This window comes from Manduca sexta, chromosome 15 (genome assembly GCF_014839805.1).
Source record: "Manduca sexta isolate Smith_Timp_Sample1 chromosome 15, JHU_Msex_v1.0, whole genome shotgun sequence".
In the NCBI taxonomy this organism is placed as follows: Eukaryota; Metazoa; Arthropoda; class Insecta; order Lepidoptera; family Sphingidae; genus Manduca; species Manduca sexta.
The window spans coordinates 11,865,774-11,892,005 of record NC_051129.1 but is presented as its reverse complement, the minus strand read 5'-3'; the positions used below and the strand labels follow the sequence as shown (position 1 = coordinate 11,892,005).

At 40.8% G+C, this 26,232-nt stretch overlaps 1 protein-coding gene, 1 long non-coding RNA gene and 1 other non-coding gene across 3 annotated transcripts; 2 read left to right on the top strand and 1 right to left on the bottom strand.

Moving 5' to 3' along the window:
* Positions 1–1,371: 1,371 nt before the first annotated feature.
* Positions 1,372–4,892, top strand: LOC119189377 (frizzled-2-like; the record flags this gene model as incomplete). Its single annotated transcript, XM_037438807.1, is given in 2 exon segments — positions 1,372–1,565; positions 1,863–4,892. Coding segments are annotated over 2 exon segments (1,614 nt in total). The 3' UTR covers positions 3,309–4,892.
* Positions 4,893–6,717: 1,825 nt separating this feature from the next.
* LOC115452007 lies at positions 6,718–19,317 on the bottom strand. Its single transcript, XR_005112376.1, has 11 exons — positions 19,102–19,317; positions 18,494–18,592; positions 15,258–15,344; positions 13,897–14,034; positions 13,504–13,615; positions 12,909–13,056; positions 12,344–12,521; positions 11,714–11,890; positions 9,657–9,759; positions 9,161–9,257; positions 6,718–8,876 (listed from the first exon to the last, which is right to left on the bottom strand). It is a non-coding gene; the product is annotated as an uncharacterized LOC115452007 (transcript).
* A 5,103-nt stretch (positions 19,318–24,420) lies between these two features.
* On the top strand, positions 24,421–25,244 carry LOC119189378. The gene is made up of 2 exons (XR_005112377.1): positions 24,421–24,659; positions 25,176–25,244. It is a non-coding gene; the product is annotated as an uncharacterized LOC119189378 (long non-coding RNA).
* The last annotated feature ends 988 nt before the right edge of the window (positions 25,245–26,232 follow it).

The following is a 26,232-nucleotide window of genomic DNA, read 5'->3' as shown; positions in this document are numbered from 1 at the left end:
CATTTTCTTACACAATTCTACCGCCCCGAGCCACCCATACATACTGTACACATTGTCCACAACATGACTACTCTGATATCTATTTGAATAATATTTTGGCACGGTTTCTACTCCACAAACTCTCAGCCAACGACAGTAACCATTAGGTAATGTCCGGGTCGGCTTAACGTGTCCCAGGAATCCCGGAGGGACGCTAGACCCACTAAATGAGACATTAGCCGGGGTTCAAACTCGGCTCTTCTTACTAAGTTATGGCACGACTTGTTGCAGACTTATCTAATAAGACGTTTAGTGTAGGACGGCACAGGTATTATATGCAATATTATTTTGGATTTTATATATTAGCTGTAGAGTTCGTATTACTATGAATTTACCCATAGTTGCATATATATTTTTTCACATATTTCATAAAAGTGTGCAGCGCTTGGTCAAAACTTACATTTAACAATATTATCTAAGTCTAAGCTTAATAATACTTATGATGTTGACGTTTGACGTTTTTCCGGCTGGTTGGAACGTGATCCAATATGAATATTTGCACTATGGTGAAATTAACTCATGATACCGTATATTTCATGTAAATTAAGTACATTATTGATTTGTTTAATATTTTCCTGTAGTTATATGTTATTAATAACTAAATTATTGTAATTGGTGTATCCCTTCTAATAAAAACAAAATAAATGACAACAATAACAATAAAATTTAAGCAGACAACAAGATAACAACTATTATAGTGACGCATTATTACCGTTAAACATTTTTACGAAAATACAACCTAGTTACTATCTATTCCACAAGGGGAGCGGTAACAAAAACCCAAACTGACCCCGAAACGCAATTCGGCGGAACACTGGCAGGTTATAACCAAAGTACGATCGCTATCCGGTCGAATACAAAACATATCGATTGTCCAGTATCCTAAACCATAAATTAACTCGCATCTAATTATTGAATGATATGTTTATCGTGTAACACGTGGTTGCTATAAACTGAATTCCACGTTCTATTCAGGTGTAATCTGGTCCTGTATCGGTGATAACCGAACAGATTGTCCAGCGATAAACCGAATGATAACATGCGTTGTCGTGAACGATGGCAACACACGCCCACGTACGTCACGCTTGCGCTTAGAAGGATAGGCAGAAATGAGAATCACTTAGATGAGAAAAGTGACCACCTGTTGATTGAATCAAGACTATGAAATTGGTTACTTAAAGATGCAATTAGCTTTTTGACCTTACTGCGGCCGTAACTTTGTTTTTATTGTACACAACCGGTATTTTCTTGAATGAAGTTTGTTTTAAATTTTGATCTAGCAACATAATTGTTCAATGTTAATGTAGAACTTTGTATTGTGTACAGATGCAGTTATCTGCGTAATCATTCCTGGCACGATGCGGCTCGTGCGGCAGGTGTTGGCGCTGGGCGTGCTGGCGTGTGCGGCGGCGCTGCAGCCGCGCTGCCAGGAGATCAGCATCCCCATGTGCCGCGGCATCGGCTACAACCTCACATCCTTCCCCAACGCGCTCGACCATGACACGCAGGAGGAGGCCGGCCTTGAGGTACGTTGTCAGACAAAACGAATAGACTAGGCGTATTATAGGGATACTGTTCGTCATCATTCTATTTAGATTTAGATCATTAATAGCAGTTAAGTCCATTGATGGCAAGTGATTACGGTCTTGTAAACAGAGCTGAGAGCTCCAACTCAACTGATGGTGAGCACTGAGCGGTAATCGTAACTCTGCGACTTGCCTATTCCAGGGCCACCAGGGCTAAACTTTAAGCATAATCTAACATAAAATATAAGTTCTTATTTTGCGGCAATATAATAAACGAAAATTTATCTTACTTTCCAGGTTCACCAATATTGGCCCCTCGTTGAAATAAAATGTTCAGCGGATCTGAAGTTCTTCCTGTGCTCGGTGTACACGCCAATCTGCATCGAGGACTACACGAAGCCGCTGCCGGCGTGCCGCAGCGTTTGCGAGCGGGCGCGCGCCGGCTGCGCGCCGCTCATGCAGAAGTACGGCTTCCAGTGGCCCGAGCGTATGGCCTGCGAGAAACTCCCGCGCTCCGGAGACCCCGAGAACCTCTGCATGGAGGAGAACGACAGAGCTCAAGAGCCCGAACCACCCAAACCGCCACCAAGGAAACCTCACAAAAACAACTGTAAGGATCCAAAAAACTGCGAAGGCGGCCCGGCTGCAAGCCCGGGCGAAAGCGAATGCGCATGCGCGTGTCGACCCCCCCTGGTCAGCGTGCGAACGCTACACAACGCGAGCGCCACCAGCGGCGGCGTGGCCGGTTGCGCTCCGCCGTGCCGCGGCGCGTTCTTCACGCGAGAGGAGAAGGACTTCGCCGCCGTGTGGGTCGCGCTCTGGAGCGGCCTCTGCGCCGCCTCCACGCTCATGACGCTCACCACCTTCCTCATAGACTCGCAGCGGTTTAAATATCCTGAGCGGCCTATCGTGTATCTCTCCGCTTGTTACTTTATGGTGGCACTCGGTTATCTGGCGCGATTGGCACTCGGCCACGACGAAGTCGCTTGTGATGGTGCATTACTCAAGACTACAGCCAACGGACCCAGCGCTTGCACACTCGTCTTTATCCTGGTCTACTTCTTTGGCATGGCGTCATCGATCTGGTGGGTGGTGCTGTCGTTTGCGTGGTTCCTTGCTGCGGGACTAAAGTGGGGCAACGAGGCAATCGCCGGACACGCGCAGTACTATCATCTTGCCGCCTGGCTAATTCCCGCCGCAAAGACTGTGGCCGTGTTGCTCGCCGGTGCCGTCGACGGTGACCCGGTCGCTGGCATCTGTTACGTCGGCAACTCGTCCCCTGAGAACCTCAAGAAATATGTGTTGGCGCCGCTGATCGTGTACTTCGCCCTCGGCGCGACGTTCCTGCTCGCCGGGTTCGTGTCGCTGTTTCGCATTCGGTCGGTAATCAAGCGGCAGGGCGGGATCGGCGCCGGCTCCAAGGCCGACAAGCTCGAGAAACTGATGATCCGCATCGGCGTGTTCAGCGTGCTGTACGCGGTGCCGGCGGGCGTGCTGATCGGGTGCCTCGCGTACGAGGCGGGCGGGTACGAGTCGTGGATGCGGCGCGTGGCGTGCGGGCCGGCGTGCGGCGACCGGCCCATGTACTCGGCGCTGATGCTCAAGTACTTCATGGCGCTGGCGGTGGGCATCACGTCGGGCGTGTGGATCTGGTCGGGCAAGACGCTGGATTCGTGGCGGCGCGTGTGGCGCGGCGGGCGCGAGGCGCCGGCGCAGCGCGCGCTCGTGAAGGGCTGCGTGTGACGCGCGCCCGCGGCGCTGCCTGCCGCCCCTGCCGCGCCCGCCGCCCCCGCCGCGCCGCACGCGCCGCCGCCCGCGCCCACGGTGGCGTCGGCGCCGGCCGCCGTGTCCGCGCCCTGCGCCGCCTCCGCGCCCTCCGCCCGCTCCGGACAGCCGTTGTCGGACTACGGGCCGGTGTAGTCGCGTTGAACAGTGCGGCGAGTGTCCGCGAGTGTTGTGCCATGTGAGAAGTGTCGCGCGTGAGTCGGTGTCGGACGCTGCAGTAGTGAGGGCGGCGTCGCGCGTTGTCTAGTCCTAGTTGTAACGAACGCGTGACGCGCAGATATACGTAAATAGCTTGTAAGACTAATGTAATGGCGGCCGTGGCGTCCGAACCGCCCCGTCGATGAAACTATTGTTCGTAGGATTTTATACTGCCCGATGACGAGCGGCTGAGACTTGGCTTTATTCACATTGGATAGGCAACTAGGTCGATAGTTACTGCGGAAACCAGAAAGTGTGACGTTACTTCTACGATTATATTATAGAAGAAGCGATTAACAACAAGAACTATTTGTCCGATCAAAACATTGAGTTAATCAATCTAAACAATATCGATTCAAACTAACATGGAATTAATCGATAATGCCCATAAGTATCGATATACGCACAGATAAGTAGCATAAATACCGTATGTTTCACATTGATGTCGATAAAATGTGTTATCATTCACACCACAAACGATTACCTCACGACACTGCCATTTTTTCATTTTTATAAAATTTACTGAAACTACCACAATTTATCGACATGCATGATTCTTATTCCTGTTAACGGAAAGTAACTTATTTCCAGACTTATATTTGGACTTGTTTTCTTGCCAAAAAAGTTTTTGCGTATATTTTTCCTAAAATCTATAGTTTATCGAACTATTGTAACTTAATTGTAAAACTTAACAAATGTATACATACTCTAAGTGATCTCTTTGTAAATATTGACCCTACAAATTGGTGAATATTCCCTCTGAGCGAAGTACAACGTTATTAAACTCCGCTTTTTCGAAATATTGACTAATTTACCACTTATAGAGCATAGAATCTGACTATGGATTATGCCATGAATATTGTAAATAGTGCCATCTGTTGTATTTAGTATTTATATGTGATCGCCGCTGGGTGTCTCTGTTACGGCTCTTGTAATGTGACGTGTAACAGCGCCATCTGTCGAGCGAGGAGAACAAGCAATGTGTACTACGTGGTCACAGGTGGCGCTGCACGACTCTGACGCTCCACCTGCGGTCAAGTAGTCATATCTGTAGATCTTATAGCTTCTTTCACGTAAATAAAATTGCTTACAAGTGCTCAACTTTTGGGGGACTTTTTGATGAAAATAAAAATTAGAGTTGTATTGTGCAATGTAACTTTGTGTAATCTATTTGTACTCGTGAAATTAAAGTATTAGAAAAGATTGTAATATGTACCCGCGGACGCCGCTGCCGAGACATGGAAATTATTATGTAATTTATTTTATATCTAACTGTAGATAACAAATAAAGCGACTTTTTTATGTAAACGAATGTTTCAATTAAAACATGGACGTAAAACAAAACAACTTGTTTACTTTCAGTTTATTTTGCATGTTTAAATCACTTAACTAAACAAATGCAAACTTATTGCTCTGGTAAATTTATACAAAGAGCATAATACGAAAATACTAAAAAGTATTTACTTACAAATACTGTAAGTATATCATAAATGTACACAATACAGTACATACAAAAAACAATGTCAACTTTAAATCACAAATATTCTAGACCACTTGAATGAAAAAATACATTATAACTAAACGTTAGGAACTGAACAATAGAACAATACTGGCACCTCTAACACTAGATTAAAACAAAACCGCGCTAACCTACGCTAGGTACTAGACGCATCTAGAAATAACGGACGATTCGGAAACTACAACTCTATCACAATATTACGTATCTCGAACGCGCGATATCGCTTCATAGAACTACCAAAACTACAATATCGTTCCAAACAGTTTCAATTCAATAGAAAGGATAGCTACTATTATTCTTGTTTACCTTCATTGTCTCACTATACATTGCACACTTATATGACTTCTGAACATAATCAGTATATGCCTTTTTGAGCGACAGGACAATTTAAAAAAAAAAAACTACAGATATAAACATAAATTATAGATGTATGTTATTATATCGATTAGGCAATATTATCTACAGAAAATCAAGAAAAAAATAATATGCAACCTTCACGTGCGCAAGTGCCTTAACTAAATAACCATTATGAGATTAGGCAACAGATATCATCCGCTTCCTATCCTGTGAGTGTTCATTGCAATTTACAAGCGATTATGTGTATACTGCATACCCCATCGGACGTAAAGGCGTGTTATGTGTTTTGGTCAAACAAAATAAGTTGTCTTAGTTGATAACATATTGAAAAGAAACTTTTGGAACAGATCATGGCGGAACTACTTATAAACAATTGCGCGAGATGCCGTCGCTCGCTAGGTTCATTTACAACTATATTACATTTAATTATTGACTTGGTACTACGCGTACTTTATAATCTACACTTACATAACTGCCAAACTTTCTTCTTCATCAATTCAGAAAACTTAAAAGAGACATCGAAAATCTATAACGTTTTCAATTCAAGATACAACACGTCGTTACTGTAAGAGTAAAAATCCAAGGAAGACCAGTGATATATTTCCAAGGTTTCTCAGACCTATCATATAACATCGCGATCCTGTGTATACCACAGCGGACCTAAAGCGATCTCTGGCTATGGCCAAAAATAAAGTCAACAGTCGGCCTCAATACCTTACCGATAGATTTAATGAATGAATGAATCCTTGCTAGCTGAATTTCTACCACGACGGCCATCTCTAGAGATATCAGCCAAGAGAAAGCCAGACCAGAGAGACCAGGCGCAAGACTAAGACAAGAGGTTTTATGTGCTTTCCGAATATTACACCGCCGCGCCGACTGCCTGACTCCGGGCTACGACTGAGTAATTTTTAAAATGGAAAAACACAGTCACAAATAATTTTAATGCCCGACCCAGTATTCGAACTAAGGACCTAGGAGCGGTAATCGTACTCGTGCCGTGTATGCATTACAAATATGAGGCAGTTGACCGACAGATTACAAACAGTTGAAATGTTTACTTTGGTGGTATTTGTGTTTCTATAAACTAAGATAGATAAGAATACCTTATCCGTGAAATTTTGCTATCTATTCATTCATTAGTGCGTTTCGTTATTGCGAAAGATAAACATAGAGTTATTAATCATTATTATTATGCGTGTGTTTTTAAATTTATTTACGTGATGTCTAATGTAATTCATAATATTGAAAAGAAGTGTAGTTAAAACAAAAATACACAATCACTTTTATTCAATGCAAAAATAAAACGCTTCAGCTGGTGCATTTACTAAAGTTACGGGGTATTTATAAAGCAGTAACTGTTAGCATAACTTTTGCTATCGGGTGAGATAGCAAACTCTAGAATGAAATGTGAGTAAGTTCAGGACCGGCCCTAAAAGTGTCAAAATCAACTTACGTACTTAATTCAATTGCTGTACCCATCTTCAACTTACGAGTTTTGGGATATTTAATGTTGTATGATTCTTGTTAACCTTTGGAGTTAATTAATACACTTGATACTCATATCACATAACTGACCGGCCAAAATTTACAATCTTGTAACACGATATGGAGGTCACAAGTGGTTGCAATTAGTAAAATTATGCTGTCTGATTATAAATTCACCACTCTCAAGTTTTGCCGGAGCGCATTTTTTTGGACAAAATTAAACGAAAAAAGAATTATGAAAAGGACTTTTAAATTAAATTTTTTTTTGCCTCATTTTTCGAATATCTGTATGTTCTAAACTAAAAACGATTTCGTTATAAGTGAAGACAAAAACGAATTCAATAAATGCCATTTTTTACCCCAAAATCATATTATTACAAGATACTATAACGCAGCCCACTGATACCAATTATTTCACATTATAAGTAAGAGCCGTAGGAATAAATCAAAAGAATTCACGATCTCCCTAAATCCAAATCCAAAATATTTTTTTGGAAATCACACAACTTTACACATGTTTTCACTACATATTCGACAGGCGTATCGCCATGGAGTCTTACAATACAATATTTTAAATTTATTATATTTAGGGCTTGTTTCACAAGTTTCAAGTAATTTTCCGTATAAAACAGCTAATGTAAATAGTACTCATTTTAGTACCTTTTATTTGGAAGTGTAGATTTGAGTACGACTATTGTATTTGGTTGGCTTTTACATTCATGTGACGAATTGTGTATACAAGCTTTTACTTAGAAGTTGTGAAACAGGACCTAAAGCTTACAATAATATGGCAGTATTGTCGAAACAATCTAGCAGAACTACCTTACATCGAACTTATCAAATTTATTGAACAGACTATAAGTACTTAATACTGATTAAAATATTATGCAATGGTTCGAATTTTATAATGTCCCGAATATGGTGGTTACATTTTTCATTCCACGCAATATAAGTACATTACAACTACATTATTAAATAGATCACAATACGATGTCGCAGAATTCAAATCGCTTTCGCATATATAATATTTTCGAGAGCTTTAAAATTCTTTCCTCATGTACTAACATAAATTTAGATCTTACATAATACTGTGGGTAATATCTACACTTGTCCTTTAGTAGTATAGTCCTTTATGTTACGTATTTCATGTTTCTAATATTCATATTCAAATCAAAAACACTACTTGATAAATGCCTCTAAAAAGTCTTATCAATTTTACATTTACGTTATGAACCAAATATCATATTTTACATTAAAATTTTAAAAAGATGGATAAAAAAATATTCACAAAGTGAATATTAAAATTAGCTCAATGTATTGCACTGTCTAGAGTACTTATTGCACAATATACGGAGCGATAAATACTCATCTTCATATTTTGCAAAATGTATGTTGTCTTCACAAGAAAAATGGAATTTAATTCAACAACCAGGCTTACCGTTTAAAATCAAATCAGGCTTAAAATCACCTCTGGCAACATTCACAATTTTACTTCCTATTAATTATAATCATTTATTTTAGCAAATAGTACAATTGTGCAACCGGCTGCATCGTTAGAATTCGCTCTATACATAAAAACCGAATTAAAAAAAATAATATAACTACAAATACTAAATTGCAGCGCCATCTCTTATTCATTTCTTACAATTACAAGAACTTTAGACCGCAGGGCAAGTTCCTTAGGCATGTCCTGGAATTTAAAAAGTTACTATTCGACATTTGAATCAAGATGCCCCGTCTTCCGAGGCGTTGTCGTAACATCAGCTCGTGACTATACTACTGAAGTTGTAGTAATGTTCCGAGTAGTCTTGCGACGTGTGAGGGTATTGGCTGTACGCGGGGATGCCGTCGTCAGACGGATGATGGACGGTAGACGGCAGCTGTTGGTAGTAGAACTGTTGGTTTTGGTCAACTTCTTGAGGCTTTTGCGTGTCTTGTGGTTGAGGTTGCTGTGCTACCTGTAACTGTATATTAATTGACTTTTAGATAAATAACATTAAATGTTCATAAAATTATCGTGACGCATCACGTTGCCAAGAAAACAAACAGTTGACTAATGAAATTAATTTCAGCGTGCTCAACTTAGTTGTATTTATCCCAATTAAAAATATAAAAAAATCTTCATACCTTGGATCGAAATTGTTGACATAAAATTATCTATCTATATTTTCATCATTACGAAATTGTAAGGCGGGTCATGTTAGATTGTATCTCTCTTTATCTCTGATAATGTGATTTTCATACTGACCTGATTTTGATACTTGCATCTCTTGAACCTGCCGTAGAGTGAGGAGTAGGGCAAGTTGTAGTGTATCGCTGCTTGGTTGATCGACATCTGGCCCACTCTGCAAACAGAAAGTGCATTAGACAATGTCCAGAGTATTCTTAAACTGACGAAACACTACTCATATCTTAACGAATGGCTCGATGTTTTCTTTCGTTCTTGCTTGTTTAAGGTCCACAATGTACTGATAATACCTCACTCAAAGGGTGATCATGGGCAGTAGTGATCAATTTTTATGAGCTTACCCAGGCGTTCATTTCTATAGTAGGACCTACCATTTTCAAATTTAGTGATAGTTACTCGCTCGGAGAAAGTACAGAAGTCTGATTATTCCTGGGTATTTCTTTTTTTGCAAATAATTTTTTTCTTTCTTCTTTTGATAAGTACGTTAACTCCGACGTAGTTCAGTGTCTCCGGACAAAACAGAATTTATAAATTTTAAAATAAAGTAAGTTCTAACCTGACTGCCTCCAGAGCTTCCACCATCGCGTTCTCAGACCACGGCGTGGGGTTGGAGCGGGACAACTCGATGCCCTCCCGCTTGCAGCGACCGTATAGCGTGCCTGTGGAATATTTAATCATTAGTTTTTTAAACGTATTCTTATGATTCCTATAGATTTTTGTGTATCTCGGGCATAGTCGATTAGATCGGGGTGGTATTAACATAAAACAGAAAACCAGATTGAAGTGGCAACTTAGCAGTAGCATTTATGTAATCAAAGAGATGGTGGAGGCACATTTCTTTGTTCTCTTTTCTGTTCAAAATGTCTATATTTATCGTGTTCTTATATTACGGCAATATTCTAACAATGTCGGAGGTGGCTAGCAATGGTGGAGGTTCGAGCTGTTCTAGAGTATTATCCAGCGGTGGGCGCGGCGTTGAGCTATATAGAGTACAGAGTGTAGTGTGACCGGTGGGTATGCCGTATGCGGAGGCGGCGCGCTGCACGGTGGCGGCGGCGCGGATAGCGAGCGCCTGGCGCAGGTCGGCGCGGCGTTGAGCTATATAGAGTACAGAGTGTAGTGTGACCGGTGGGTATGCCGTATGCGGAGGCGGCGCTCTGCACGGTGGCTGCGCAGGGTCGGATGATTTATAGAGACTGGCGCAGGTCGGCGCGGCGTTGAGCTATATAGAGTACAGAGTGTAGTGTGACCGGTGGGTATGCCGTATGCGGAGGCGGCGCGCTGCACGGTGGCGGCGCCGGCGCGGATGCAGGCGAGCGCCTGGCGCAGTTCGGAGCGGCGTAGAGCTATATAGAGTACAGGTGTAGTGTGACCGGTGGGTATGCCGTATGCGGAGGCGGCGCGCTGCACGGTGGCGGCGCCAGCGCGGATGCAGGCGAGCGCCTGGCGCAGGTCGGCGCGGCGTTGAGCTATATAGAGTACAGAGTGTAGTGTGACCGGTGGGTATGCCGTATGCGGAGGCGGCGCGCTGCACGGTGGCGGCGCCGGCGCGGATGCAGGCGGCGCCTGGCGCAGGTCGGCGCGGCGCTGAGCTATATAGAGTACAGAGTGTAGTGTGACCGGTGGGTATGCCGTATGCGGAGGCGGCGCGCTGCACGGTGGCGGCGCCGGCGCGGATGCAGGCGAGCGCCTGGCGCAGGTCGGCGCGGCGCTGAGCTATATAGAGTACAGAGTGTAGTGTGACCGGTGGGTATGCCGTATGCGGAGGCGGCGCGCTGCACGGTGGCGGCGCCGGCGCGGATGCAGGCGAGCGCCTGGCGCAGGTCGGCGCAGCGTTGAGCTATATAGGTACAGGTGTAGTGTGACCGGTGGGTATGCCGTATGCGGAGGCGGCGCGCTGCACGGTGGCGGCGCCGGCGCGGATGCAGGCGAGCGCCTGGCGCAGGTCGGCGCGGCGTTGAGCTATATAGAGTACAGAGTGTAGTGTGACCGGTGGGTATGCCGTATGCGGAGGCGGCGCGCTGCACGGTGGCGGCGCCGGCGCGGATGCAGGCGAGCGCCTGGCGCAGATCGGCAGCAGCGTTGAGCTATATAGAGTACAGAGTGTAGTGTGACCGGTGGGTATGCCGTATGCGGAGGCGGCGCGCTGCACGGTGGCGGCGCTCAGCGCGGATGCAGGCGAGCGCCTGGCGCAGGTCGGCGCGGCGTTGAGCTATATAGAGTACAGAGTGTAGTGTGACCGGTGGGTATGCCGTATGCGGAGGCGGCGCGCTGCACGGTGGCGGCGCCGGCGCGGATGCAGGCGAGCGCCTGGCGCAGGTCGGCGCGGCGTTGAGCTATATAGAGTACAGAGTGTAGTGTGACCGGTGGGTATGCCGTATGCGGAGGCGGCGCGCTGCACGGTGGCGGCGCCGGCGCGGATGCAGGCGAGCGCCTGGCGCAGGTCGGCGCGGCGTTGAGCTATATAGAGTACAGAGTGTAGTGTGACCGGTGGGTATGCCGTATGCGGAGGCGGCGCGCTGCACGGTGGCGGCCCGCGCGCGGATGCAGGCGAGCGCCTGGCGCAGGTCGGCGCGGCGTTGAGCTATATAGAGTCACAGAGTGTAGTGTGACCGGTGGGTATGCCGTATGCGGAGGCGGCGCGCTGCACGGTGGCGGCGCCGGCGCGGATGCAGGCGAGCGCCTGGCGCAGGTCGGCGCGGCGCCAGGCGGTGGGCGCGGCGTTGAACGGCGCTGCTAGCCGGATGCCCTCCCGCCGCGCTATCTTGTACAGCGTGCTCGAGGGGATGCCTGAACAGCGGAGAAAAGCACACTACTGTTATACCTCTATCAAACGTCAGTCCCTTGTAGACTAATAATTTAATACTCTACCAATCACTACCAATGTCTATATTGAGACTTTAGATCTTAAATCATGTATAAGATCAGAATGAAGTCAGTCAATGAAATGAAGTCAGACAAACTATACAGGAATTTTTTTTAACTTGTTGGTACGTATTGTACTTACAACCCTATTCTTAACTCTATACCAACCACTGGATCATAAATACTTATACTTTTTACTTATCCGGCTTGAAGGACCATTGTTAAGATTAGACAACCCAATACGATAATTTATGTTATCATAATCTTATTACCATGCTGAATAATAAAACATGAAGTCCCTAGCACTTATACTAGGGACTTCATGAAGCCTTATAGCCCTCATGTACCCGACTAATCAAGCAAAACTTCAGTCCTTACCGTAAGCTTTGCTGGCCTTGTTGGCGGAGATGGCGCCGGCCCGCAGCGCCTGCAGCGCACCGCGCAGATCGGCGTCGCTCCACGACTTCGCCGCACCTTCCTTCTTCGGCGTGTCGATCCCCAGCCGGTGGGCTCGCTGCCATAGAGTCGTTGATGGTATGCCGTATGTTGCTGAGGCCTGCAATGTAAATTAACGTTTTTACGTGAGTGTTACCTGTGCAACGGTCACAGATGGATAAGAAGAAGACCAAGTAAACAATAAATTGGTTTAAAGAAGTTACGGCCTGTAATAAACTCAAGTCACGGTGAGACGGAAGTGATGGCTGATCGGGGAGAAGCCACCTTCCAATTTTCGTCTCATCATAATACTAGGACCCTCCCAGGTACTTCTTCCACATTACTAGATGAATTTCAAATCCTAGGGGACTCCTTTTTATTATCAGAATTGATTTTTACTTTTAGAAACCCCACCTGGAAATCTAAACCAGAACTTAACAAATCACAGTTAAAGACCAATGCTACGAGTCTACTATTAAGGGTGTAGTAATATCATCGAAATATTTACCTTAGTGAGGCTCATGTTGTGTTTCGAAGCGCCTCCAGCGCGTTGTCCATGTCCTTCTGCGTCCAAGTCTTGGGGCTGCAGCGCGGCGCCGACTCGGGCTGTGTGCCGCTCGAGTCACTCGTATCCTCGCCGCTCAGCTGCGGTTGTTCTGAAACATACGTTCACCAAGCCACGTACGGAAACTGTTCTGAACAGGCCGGCATGCTTGTATCTACTGGGGAGGAATAATCATCTCTCGTGATTCGTGAACTGACACTTTATCTAGACGCCATTTCACTCACCGTCAGGTGCAGTCGAAACCTTGGTTCTGCCTGCACATAAAACTAAAATATTCATGCATGATTTCTGAAGTCTAAAAAGTCTACACTAGCTAATTATTAGACATCACTTATATTACCTACCGCCGAAATGCAGCCTCTTTTTATTAAAAAATCAGACACCTAATACCACCAGATTTTCTTACGGTATTAGATTCCAAATGAGCTAATTTATTTCTAGAAATTCATAGTACATGTACACTATAGTTAAAAAAATCGATGTATCTTTTTTATGTCGAAATTATTTTTTTACGTGCCGGCCGTTTTTTCGTACATACCTCCTTCAGAAAGCGGTTCGTCTTTCACGGCTACCAACGGCATGAACTCTGTGGCCTCAGGGTCGTCGCTAGCGTTGAGTAACGCCAAATGCCTGTCTATCAAGGCTGCTCCCTGCAATACGATGATTCATCGTAAAATATATCACGAACCACATTCTAATGGCTGGAAGTTGGAGACGAAAAGTAAAAGATAGATGTTTGAATAACAAAATAAATGGGTATCCTAATAGTACCTAAGCATCACCTAGAAAATTAATTTACAAAATCCTTTGAAAACAAAATAATTATATTTATATAAGCTTTCGTGTACGCCAAATCTCTGAATCTGTAAAATTTTGTTTTAAAGCAAATCGCAAAGACAAAATGTTTGTAATATAGATGTCCTGTAGGTACCTCTGCGCTATGCGGTGCAGGTTCGAGAGTCTCTAGCGTAAGCGCCGGCGTGGGCTCCCTAGGCTCTTGCTTCACACACACCGGGGTCGCGGCGGGCCCCGCCGGCGCCAGCGGTGCCAGCTCCTCCAGCCCGGAGCCCTGACATCACACAACACCTCACCTCACTACTTGGAGTTTAAACACTACTCCACTAAATGGAAATTTAAAAATGTATTCCCAACTTTCCCATATTTTGATTAATTTCGTTGTAGGTGACAAGGGTGTAGTCAGTTTTCAATTTATGGGCAAAAGGAAAACATAAGTAGTACGTACAATAGCATGTTATGTTTAAGTATGTAAGTAGTGTTGAATCTAGAGGGAGCAGCAGCCGCTCCTACCTAAGTACATGGGGTTAAGACTAGTTAGTGTTCCGAAAGACCCGCATCACCGCTCAGTATTGTAAAATGCCACTTCTAATTGTGGTTTACAGGAGTTGCAGCGGCGGGTATGAGAGGGAGAGGGGGTAGTTTCGGCAACGTACTCTAATAAATTCCTTTTACACAAAAAAATTACAACATAGCTGGACTGATTAAGTTCAATACTATTATTCCGACAAAAGATTCGCAACCGCGTGCAAAATCTACTCTGCAAGATTTGACTGTAGCCTTGTTGATTGGGTACCAGCCAAATATCAATGGGAAACTATTCGGAACCATAATCGAACCAAACCGAGCCTTCCAATTTATCGTAACTTCGTTTTCCCTAAATGCGGATTCCCAATCCTTTTTAGCTGATGGGAAAATGTTTGTTTGCGGAATAATAGTAAGATTTTTATGCATGTCGATGGAATATTGTTTTCACCAACATATATTGGTGATAAATTCGTATTTCTTTATAAATCAAATTATTATTATAAATCATCTCGTTTTTACTTTCTTATCTTAAGTTTTATTAATATTCTAAATGCAAAAGTTTTAATGTTTGTTACAAATAAACGCCGAAATAACTGAACGGATTTGAATGATATTTGGCACTCAAATAAACCATATCCTAGATTAACGTATAAGCTACTTTTCATCTCGGTAGTTGCTTACATGGTATACAATAGGATTTTTAATCAGGTTGTTAAAATAGATAGCGTTTGCGTCGTACAGGTGGCGCTATAAATCATTTCAGTGTTTTAGGATCTAGTGGAGCAAAAGACTTTTATGCGGCGAAATCTCTACATAATTTGTCTCTATTGTAAGGTTAACTTAATATTTTAACAATTATAATTTGATTGAAGTTTAATCGAACAGTCATAATGAAATTTTATGTGATTAAAAAGTAATTAGCGTGAATAACTCACCTAATTTGTTCCAATAAATATAACATGCACTTACGTGTATATGGTGCAGTAGATGCGTCGGTACATTATCACTCCGCAAGTATTCAGTGCCCAACTTCGCACGTAAATCCTCCGAAGGAAGCTAAAATATCATATTTGGTAAAAAACTGAAATTTTACATAACTTGCCCCAAGATTTTTCATAATAAATCCAATAAATAGAAATACAAAAATGTAGGTCTTAAAAACAAAGTTATTGAACATTAATATTGGAAAACTACACAAATGTAGATATTTGCAAGACAAAATGAAGCAATAAACTTTTTAATACCACTAGATTTGGGTTATACTATTTTGTACCCCGGCTGTTGAACGAGCGCGGGGATAGAAGAGGAAGACAGCCGAACAAGCCGGTGGGTACGAAGTAACGTAAGTTAAATTTTCATGTTTTATACATTAATTTTGTATGGAATATTGAAAGGAGAATGCCCATTTTTGTATGAAAGTTGGGCTACGCTTGCGTCTGTACAAAACCTTCACTAAACTATAGGGAATATATCCTAAATCTTATATAAATTGAAAACAATCGGATATTCGATGGGAGTTCGGAGTAATCAGAATTTTTGTAACTCGGTTATTTTGAGGTTAAGTATGGACCGCCATAATGTACGGTAGAAAGTACCTACGTGCCTAATTAAGTTCAGTATTGCAGTACTTACTTGATATTGCTATAAACAATTATTGGACATTCTTTTCACTTAGCTTTAATTGCCCTTATAAGAAACTGATAGGTATTAACATATCTGATGAGACGAAGCTCCAATAAAACTTCTAAGATAGGATGGCGGAATACTAGTTTTTCTACTGAGCATATACTACCCGACTCTTTGTGTAAGTACATATTTTTCTGACTTATGACTAATTCTATTAGATGGTTTAACTTAATATTTATTTTCACCTAACATTATCAAATCAAATCAAATCAATTTATTTTACATTTTACTTTATTTTTTATTTTACAATTTATCTCATTTCAATATGGCGTCAACACATATTGTAGAATAGATTCAGCTTAGTTTTTATGATCGGCCGCATGCCTGACGCCAACCCTCTTTGGAGGATTCCGATCCGAGGCAAGTCGTGTCAGAAACACCGAGATAAAATGTTGCTTGGCCTAGAAATCGAACAGGAACCCAGGAACTAACTTCACAGCCTGATTAGGCTAATAGTTACTTATCATATGAAAAGAAAAATAAAACAAGAAATACGAAATCCGATGTATATTTTTATATAGATGTGTATTTTTGATAGATATGGCTTCCCAGAAAACAGACAAGGACTTGATGTGGCCGCAACACGCTTATAATACTGTTGAAGTGAGTGAATGACTTCTTGCAGTGCTGGTCGGGTCATGTCATGTCGTTGTTGTCTGTGAACCTCTCTATTAACTGATCACCAGCAGGCAGCACAAATTCATTCCAGCCTTGAAACCTAAAATATAATGAAGAAGTTGAGTAAAATGTTCAGATTATTATTATTGTTAAACTGTTTTCTTTAGTTTTTGCAAGATTTTTCCCACATTGTGGGTAGGTTAATAATAATCTACATAACTTACAAACTGGATAGCTTGTCTAAGAAATATACTTATCGTTGCTGTGGCACCGCAATGGTGCAGTTAATACACCGCCGGGATATGTCGTCTCGATTAACTGTCCTGGGTCTAGGCTCTAGACGACATTGTATTGCTAACTAAAAGCCTTCCGTCTCAAAGTTCGGAACACACACTATACACCTTGTTTCTTAACAATGAATTTCTCGACTCAACATTAAAATACATAAGAATAACACTCCGATCATGAGTAAAATATTTTAATAATGAAATATTTTCATTCAGACAACTCTAAAGTGTCAAAATGTCATTAATTTCAGTTGCCAGTGTAATAAAATCTGTACCCATAGATTCATTTAATTAAAAATAAAGTCCAGAAATGTTTTAGCTGACTTTAGTATTTCTGTCAATGCAAGTACAAGTCGCCATTTGTTTGTTTTAGAAGGATTAATATTTTATCTTTTTACCAGCTATTTGGAGTTTGGTCATAATTATTAAGTATAATATATATTTTTTATAACAATATTTTTGTTTAATGAATAAAATATTGAATCCATATGTTATAGATTCAAGTAAAAGCACATTTATTGTGCATATTAACTTTTATTCCATTTAAAAGGGAATTTGTTATAAATTGGTATCACTTCGCCATATTGGCAGTAAATTATCCGGTGTTTGATTTGCAACAATTAAACAACGTTTTTTTCCATATCTTTTAAACCCCATTCGCTTATGACTGAAATAAATACAAATAAAGTAATAATTAAAATGATGATTTTTCGTGGATATTTGGTTAAGACGCATGACTGACGCAATGATAGCCTGGTTTTGGGCATTGTCCTTTAAGGTTTTACCTAAATACGAAAAAACTACGAAGAGTAATGATTTTCTAAGATATAATAAAGTGTTCATATAAAAACTATAAGTATTATTTGGAATTGTCATCAACTAAAACCCTATATGGGATTATCACAAGTTGTACCAAAATTCTGACCACGATAGATAGCTGATGACCACTCACAATTTCTGAGATGTTATAATTTAGAGTATCTAAGTTTTGTTTATACTAAATATTAGGTAACTTATATGAAACATAAAAATCTCAGGATTATTTCTTTATTGATTTTAGAAATATAATAATACCTGCTTATATAATATTCTCTAAGTGATGACCATATTTTGCTCGGAATATTTTATTGTTAAATTTAATTAAAATGCACGCTACTTCTCGAATTAAAATACTACAACTTTCCAACTTTTAATACTGCTAAGTACTTACTAGCAATTATTATAAACAACAAGTTGAGAAAACTGAGTCCTTCAAAAAGAGTTATTACAACAACAAAAAATTACCAATAATTACACTAAGTGCTTAATTTGTAAATTCAAGGTATTTATAAATCTTTGTATAGTTGAATAAATTGGTTAGTTTGATGCTTACGAAATTTAGATAAAGTACTATTACTTAATTACAAGTATCAATCAACATAACGTCACTCAGGGTAAAAATAAATACTTTATTTAAATTTACTCCAAAAAAAATGTTCGCTAGCGCTTTTTAAAAACATGCGACTATAAATCAAACCAGGTTTCTTATAACTGAAAGCCCGATAATATTTAAACATAATCGCTAATTGTTTATACAATTAACTGATTTAACTATTAATAACGAAATTACAGTACCTGATTGACCAGATAGCTGTGGACGAAGGAGTTGCTGTCGTCTTCCTCGGACAGTGGCTCGCTCTTGACGCGGAAGAGGCCGGCGTCGCCTGGCATTTCCTATTTGTAATTATTTTATTGTTACAAACAAACATTAAGGCGCATTAAATAAAATATACATTTCGAATACAAATCCGTAAATTCCATAATCTTTATCAATACACTCAAAACTTTGTACCTTTTCAAATTTCAGACCGTTACCCTAGTTTATAACTTGAATAACTCAGTAGAACATAATTTCATTGGTACTTCGCGCGATCGAACATTACGTTATATAAGTAGGCTTACATATACAATTAGACAAAAGGAAGCGGACTTTATTGAATTTTTTCTCGATTGGTGCACAAACGAAGAGCGCAAACTTTAATTCCATCTCTGTCTGCCGGCCGCGGAGCCGCGTCTGGCGACCGTTTCTCATTGTTTTGTTTTAGTCTACCCACATAACCATATTATATCGAGCGCGAGAAACTTTCGACTAAATAAAATTCCCGCGAAACTGGCTCAAAACTTTAACCTCGCGAATAACGTAAGTAGATACAATCGACTTTAAGAAACTGCAGGTAGCGTACATTATCGCACGTTGGCGGGCCGCGAATCCGCACGCACCGCGCCGCGCCGTCGTCGCGTCGGTGCACGGTGGCGGATAGTGAATGTAAAGTTGCGCGGTTAACCCGCTCACTGCTCACATGATTGTGGCGGAGGCACGCCGCACGGACGCGGCTCACGGCTGCGCGACCCGCCATCCGAGACAGATGCGAATTCACTTTCGCCGTCTTCGCGAAGGACAGCGCGAAACGGAACTGATAAACGAGGGAAACGAAGACAAGATCCTACTCGGGTGCTCTTGCTCGACTCACCTAGTCGGTCAGCGGTGGCCGCGGCAGTCGCCCGCTCGCGCCACGCGTGCAATGTGCACGTCAACCCTTACGACACGCCGCAATCCACACGCGCGCCTCCACGGTGACCTTCGGGATACGATGAGATGTCGCAAATGAAAGTGAATTCGGCATACACCCGGCCGAGTCTGCGTCGCTGCGTGGCGCATGTTTAGGAGGTGCAGGGCGGGCGCGTGCTGATTTTTTCCGCGCCAAAGAAATAAAACAAACGCCTTTTGCCGGGGACCGGCCGCGCGCCGCTCCGAGCTTCCCTCCCAAACTCCCAAACCCGTCCGGCATGTATAGTACACCGCACAGTATACGCGTGGCCGACTTGCGCTCCGCCAAACTCGAGAGGAATTTGTCTTAAAATAAATATTAACATATAATAAGTAGATAAGTTAGAGAAGCGGGCGAGAGTAGAGCAAGCGGCGACAGATAATTGTCGGGAGGGAAGGTGCATCGTAGCGTATGTAGGTATGCAGAGCGGCGAGGGAGGCAGACCGCGGCCCGACTCGCCGGCGCCCCGCACCCGACGCCCGACGCCCGGCGCCCGGCGCCTTCTCTCTCTGCTCCGATTGATTTTTATTACAAGAATTTCGCTCGTGGTTTTTTTTTGTTTTCCGCACATCGAAAGCCCGCCGACGCACACAAAGGGAATCGTATAATTCGTTTGTACGAAGTTACTAATGCTATTGATTTTTTATAACGAAGCGACAACGCTTGCAAAGGAATCGTTCCGGGTCGCGTCTCTCATTCTCAGCGGTGAATGTTTTTCGTTCATTTGCCGAATTTGCTAATTAAAATAAAGGGGTACTAACCTAACATATCGAGAAAACTGGGGTCGTTAAACTTATTCCGTATTCTTTGTTTGAAATAAGATTCTCTTATGCGATAAACAAATACCGTTATGTGACTATGAACGAATAACATAATCAGTACCTCCACTCGCAAAATGCATAATAAAAGCTTCTACGTTGAATATGCGTACACTAAAATATGTGCAAATGAACTCTGTCCTTCGGTTGCTGTAAGTTATGCAATAAATAAATCTTTATTAGGTAATTAATTAAATGTTGTTACACTTCAACGTAAAAGGAACACAATTATAAGAACTTAAACTATACTTTCTCAAGAAATGAATACAGAACAAAGAGAAGGAAACTCAGATTGTAAAACAAAAAAGTTACGACGCGATTGAACAATTCTTTGAATGTCTTGAGATTAGACACAGGTTTGAATTTTTTGAATTTCCGCGAATCTTTTTATTGCGCTTTGAAATTTGTTTTGACCTTCCCTGGCTTAAATTATCTTTAAGGTGCCTCAGGTATAGGATTACAATATTACCTACGTTTCACCTTGCATGTCATCATCAAACACATTTCATCAGAATTACTTTAATATTTAACCTACTAAACGGGAACTGGTGGCAGATCTCTCATATGTGAGAGTCTGCCGGGGCAGGTACCACAGGAATGTTTATTTCTACCGCCAAGCAGAAGGATGTAGTCACTGTAGCGTTACGTTTTGAAGAAGTTTGTAGGCAGTGTAACCACTGGACATAATGTAGCTTAACATCTCACGTCTCAGGATAGCGAGCGCGATGAAATACCAAACAATACTTTGTAATTCAAGGTGTTGGATGTTGTTACTATTATTTATGGGGGGGTAAAGATATCTTTATAAAATGTGGTTAACAGTCATCATTGTAGTAAATTCGTGAACATCTACGTAATCAATCTCTCTGGATATTATTTTTAAACTACTTGACATGAACTTTCTCTCGACCCTGCCCGTCTTGTTTTGATGGATCTAACGATTCCTTTGATCTCCGTGAATTCTGCGATGTAATCTGGCCGAACTTCACTCACCTATAACAGTAATAAACATTAATAAGAAACATCTCGATTTAACCAGCTTTTGGGTCCGATACCGCCGACATTCAAGTACAAAGAGGTGAAACTTATATACATTTTCAATCCATAAGTCGACTGAACACGGATACTTAGTTGTCTCTCGTATGTACTACTATTGCTGAACGCCTCTTCACTAATCAGATCCAGTGATCTTACTTTGCTGTACATTATAAACATTGCACTTTCTTTTTTGAAGACGGATTTTTAGTTGGCGCTTTGTATTCGTTATCCGAACAAACCAGCTCTCTATATGGTATACCATCTACTAGGACGGTATGCTACCCTAGCACACTTATATAGAATAAATACCACTATTGACTGTAAAAGTATTATAAAATTGCCAATAAGATGCAATGTTATTTCATAATTCCTGCTATTCACAAAGATAGTTAATTTTGCCAATTTTTTTTATAAACCCTACGAAAACTACATATATTATGATAAAACGTAATGAAATAGCTCGAATCTAATTTTGACAAAAATATCCGCATTCACGCCCTCAACCTGTTATCGCCGTACATATATAAAACAAATTCCAGGAATATTGGCAAGGATTTCGATTAGAAGTTTACTAATTAGTAATCACATTCGACGCGCATACAAAAAATCGGAAATTATCAACAATGCTTTAAGTTGTATTAGATATAATTTACTCAAATATTACAATTCATCCCTTTATTCATTATTATTTTTGAAGAAAATTTATTAACTCGCTTATTATTGAATTAAATTATGTTTAGGACATTCTTGCATTAGAGGTCTTTATTTTTAGCATTTGATAACGTAGTCACTGTTTCCAGTAGATAAATAATTATGATAGTTAAAAGTTAAAAGAAACTCGTCATTTTATAACAAGAGGCTGATAAATGAACAGATAGGTTATAAGCCCTTATTTTATATACCTAAGCATACGTATTTTTATTTTAATTAAGCACTACATAGCATTAAGGCTCCCAGGAAAACGGAGCGCCAACAATATTTTTGTAGATAAAAAAAACATATTTCTACAATATTTTATGTTCAACTGGTAGCTTAATTTTTTTTTGTATTTTGATATCACATGTTTCATTAATTTTATAATGAAAGAGGTATTAAGTTGTTTGTTCTTCCTAAAGTTACATAATTTTAACTTACAACCAACCCTATTACATAAACAATTCAATAGGGAACATTTTAGTAGTTTAACATTTTCAATGGGTCCTAGATTTTTTAAAGTAATTACTTGTAAGGTTTCATATTCCTGCCCGTGGCTCACGGGCGGCCGGGCCGTTAATGTACGGAATGAATGCTCAAGACCATTTGCAAAGGAGGGCCTTGAAAATAGGCCTTCATCCTAAGAAATTGGATGACTTACAAATTAAATAATATGAATTATAGATAAAAATAAAAAACAATTTATTAAATCATCTATCAATATTACTTAACCGATTTTAAAATTGTTTCATTAATCGAAAGTTACATTACGCTTAAGTGCTAGAGGCAACTTTTAATTCCAGGAATGAATGTCAACGCGGACGGAGCTGCGAGCAAAAGATAGCTTCCGATAACTACACAGGCAGTAAAGTCAAACTGAAACGCAACAGAGCTTACTTACTGCTCAGCGGCAGAAAAAGAGAAAGCATTAGTGATTAGTAAGTAGCCAGACTGTCTCGCACTCAAGAAACCTATATAAAAATGTAGAGTATAATGTCATCTAAAGCAATTTAAAATCCCGACGGAAAGGGACGGCCTCATTCAACGATGCACGTCGATTTATTCCTCGCTCATACATCAACTATACTCATTAACATCTATCGCAACATATTTATGACTAATACACAAGACTTAGTACTTATCTCTACTAATGTATTAATTCGAGGCTCTGGCCGCAAAGTCCATCCTTGAGCTAACATCGGGAGATCCTTATTCTATGGACATTAAATAGACAAAACAATTATATTATAATTATTCGGCCACAGAGTACTGACTACTCAAAGAATTTTTAAACGACACCGAAGTTAAAGCATAGTTTTACTGGCAAACTCCGTGTGTGCAGGCACACGTCGCAGGTCATGTAATCACCGCAGACAATTTGTCGTCTAGTGGACCAATTTGCGCTACATCATACATTTCCATACTATTTCGTTCACAGTTCAGACGCCCGGCAGACAATTTACTCGTAATCATTGAATACTCAAATCACCTAGTAGGATAAGGGGAACTATGAATCAGGGTAAAACCCATACGTATGAATATATGGGTCTTTTCTTTCAGATTTTAGTAATTGTAATTGAATTACTTAACAAAATTGTATGACAAAATACATAATAAAAATATGAGATATCGTGTTCACAGAATTGAACCTGGAACTTCCCTATATTTTTTCATCGAGTCGGCTTTGTCATCATCTCATTATTATGGAAAGATAAGAAATATTATTTACTCAGTTATTTCATATTATTGCAGTCTCAACAGTACCTACCTACTTTCATAAGTACTTATCTTTTAAATTTTAAACATTGTTCTTGAATATTTACACCCAAAGACCCTGTGGACCTTTTTGTAGGCAAGTTAGAATATAATCATTGCAACGTAAAAAAAAGTAAACGAAATGTTTATAAACTACAAATTACAAGTCAACAATGACAGTATAAAACAATGTAGTATGTACTAATTAAACGCATGTATATATTTGGCACCAAAAGATGAAACGATGTGATCGTTAATTTATCGTCTCAAACAGTGCGTATGTCTGTCAATAGGTGGCGCTGTAAGGTACATTTAGCTCAAAACAATTATGAATTTGTCTAAAGAAAACATTTTTAAATAATTTATTATAATAAATAAAAATGTTGACATATTATGTTTAGATTAAAAATAATATAACATTGACAACTATATATGGTGTGCAATCACGGGATATTCTGTCAAAAATGTAGGTCAAGGGCAAATTGAACTAAAACGTAAAATGCTGTAGTACGCGATGTTATGATATATAAATGTACAAACACGAATAAAATTATTTAATCATGAAGAAAATCCGCCTTTAATTTTGTAAACTCGTACAAAGAAGCTAAAAATGCTACACAATTGAATTTCAAGCTTTCTAATTTTTTGCTAATGGCAACATTCATAGAGCTTATTTTGGGTCACTCGCGTCGCTTCCAACTTGTACTTCGTTTGGATTTTTGTAGAGGTGCCTTTCTCTAAACTTGCAACATAGCATAGTTTTGTGTTTTCAATTTCATTCAATCAAGAAAGCTGGCGGGTGTGCAAATGTGGAATCATTGTGAAAATTAACTCAAAACTTACGAAATCGTGTTAAAATACTCTAATTCAGTTAATGCAATAGTCAAGGTAAGCATTTAACGCAGTTTGGTGTAGCGTTACGAACGTGATAAGGGCTAACTTACTGGCTAGACTTTTCATCTTGAAAATTTCCACTCGGTGAACTTTCGAAGTGAAGTTTCTCAGAAGTTTCTTTGTTGACTTTAAACTTTTCCGAAGTTATACGCGCCGCGAGTTCTCGTCGCTTTCGTGTATGATATATGTGTCAAGAAAAGTTTGCTCAGAAAATAGTAAAACTTAGAATTTTCGTCGCCATTTTATTTTTTGTCGCGCTGGAAAAGCGGCCATTTTCTTTGTGCCGCGTCGCTTACGACGGCTCGTATGCGGTCCCTAAAGTTAATTTAGTTAAGTCGGGGCGTGATCTCATCGTATGAAGTGATTCGGTGAGATAATTTGCGTTCTGTGACAAGAAACTTGCGGATTTACGTAGTTGCGTGTTGTGTGAACAAAGTTTTTCCTAATGGCCTAATTATTGCGTGGTGTTTTATACTGTTTAGACACAGTGTTGATACGGTGGTTTCGTAGGGCAGGCGGGCGCGGCGAGCGGCACGACGGCATCATGGACGACGACCAACAGTTCTGCTTGCGGTGGAACAACCATCAATCCACCCTGGTGTCCGTGTTCGACACCCTGCTAGAGAAGGGCATGCACGTGGACTGCACCCTGGCAGCCGAGGGACAGACGCTCAAGGCGCACAAAGTGGTGCTGTCCGCGTGTAGCCCCTACTTCGAGGTGAGTACTCGATGTAGGTCAATTCAATCGTAAGTCGCGACTTGCGCGCAAAGCAGCGGAGTTTTGCTCTAATAAACATTCCACTGGTTTCGTTCTAGCTTTCATGTATAAGCAATTAGGCGGCTCGCATCGCCTGCATAGATGAGTTGGCAACAGAAAGTTGCCTCTACCACTTTTTCTGAATGCCATTTTACAATTACACATTACCCAACATTGGCGTGCATTAGACAAACGAGCGTTCGATTTGTATTGAGAACATTAATAAATTAGTTTTGATTGGTCCGTGTCATGGATACGGGCCGAACGACGTTAAGGCGTACATTTATATGCGTAATGTCGAAATAATTCGATGCATCAATAACAATCACATGTTGTTCAGCTGTTCAACACAAACAAACTGACAAATGACAAACCAAACAATTGCCTCTGCACTCTACAGGTGTCTCCACTAACCTTGTATTAATGTACAATAAAACAAGTTTTATCAATGAAAAACGAATTCAAAAATGGAATTTCGTTACCATGACTAGTGTAGCCATTACATTTCTATCAAAATGTACTATCTGATAATTGATGTAACCACATACTTAGTGTTAATAGAGTTATAGAATTGTAATAACATACACCATTACTAATGGATTCTGCCATAAAATGTTGTTAAAAATATAAGTACTCTAGTACAAATCACTTTCTCATGACATGAATATTTTCAATAACATGGAGCAAAACCATTAGAGATTTAAAACATTCAAATAGTACTTATACACCAACATTTTTAATGAAATAAGTTTTTTTGTATTAAATATAATTTGTATTTTTGTATACTTTTTCCTTTACTTTCTTTGAGTA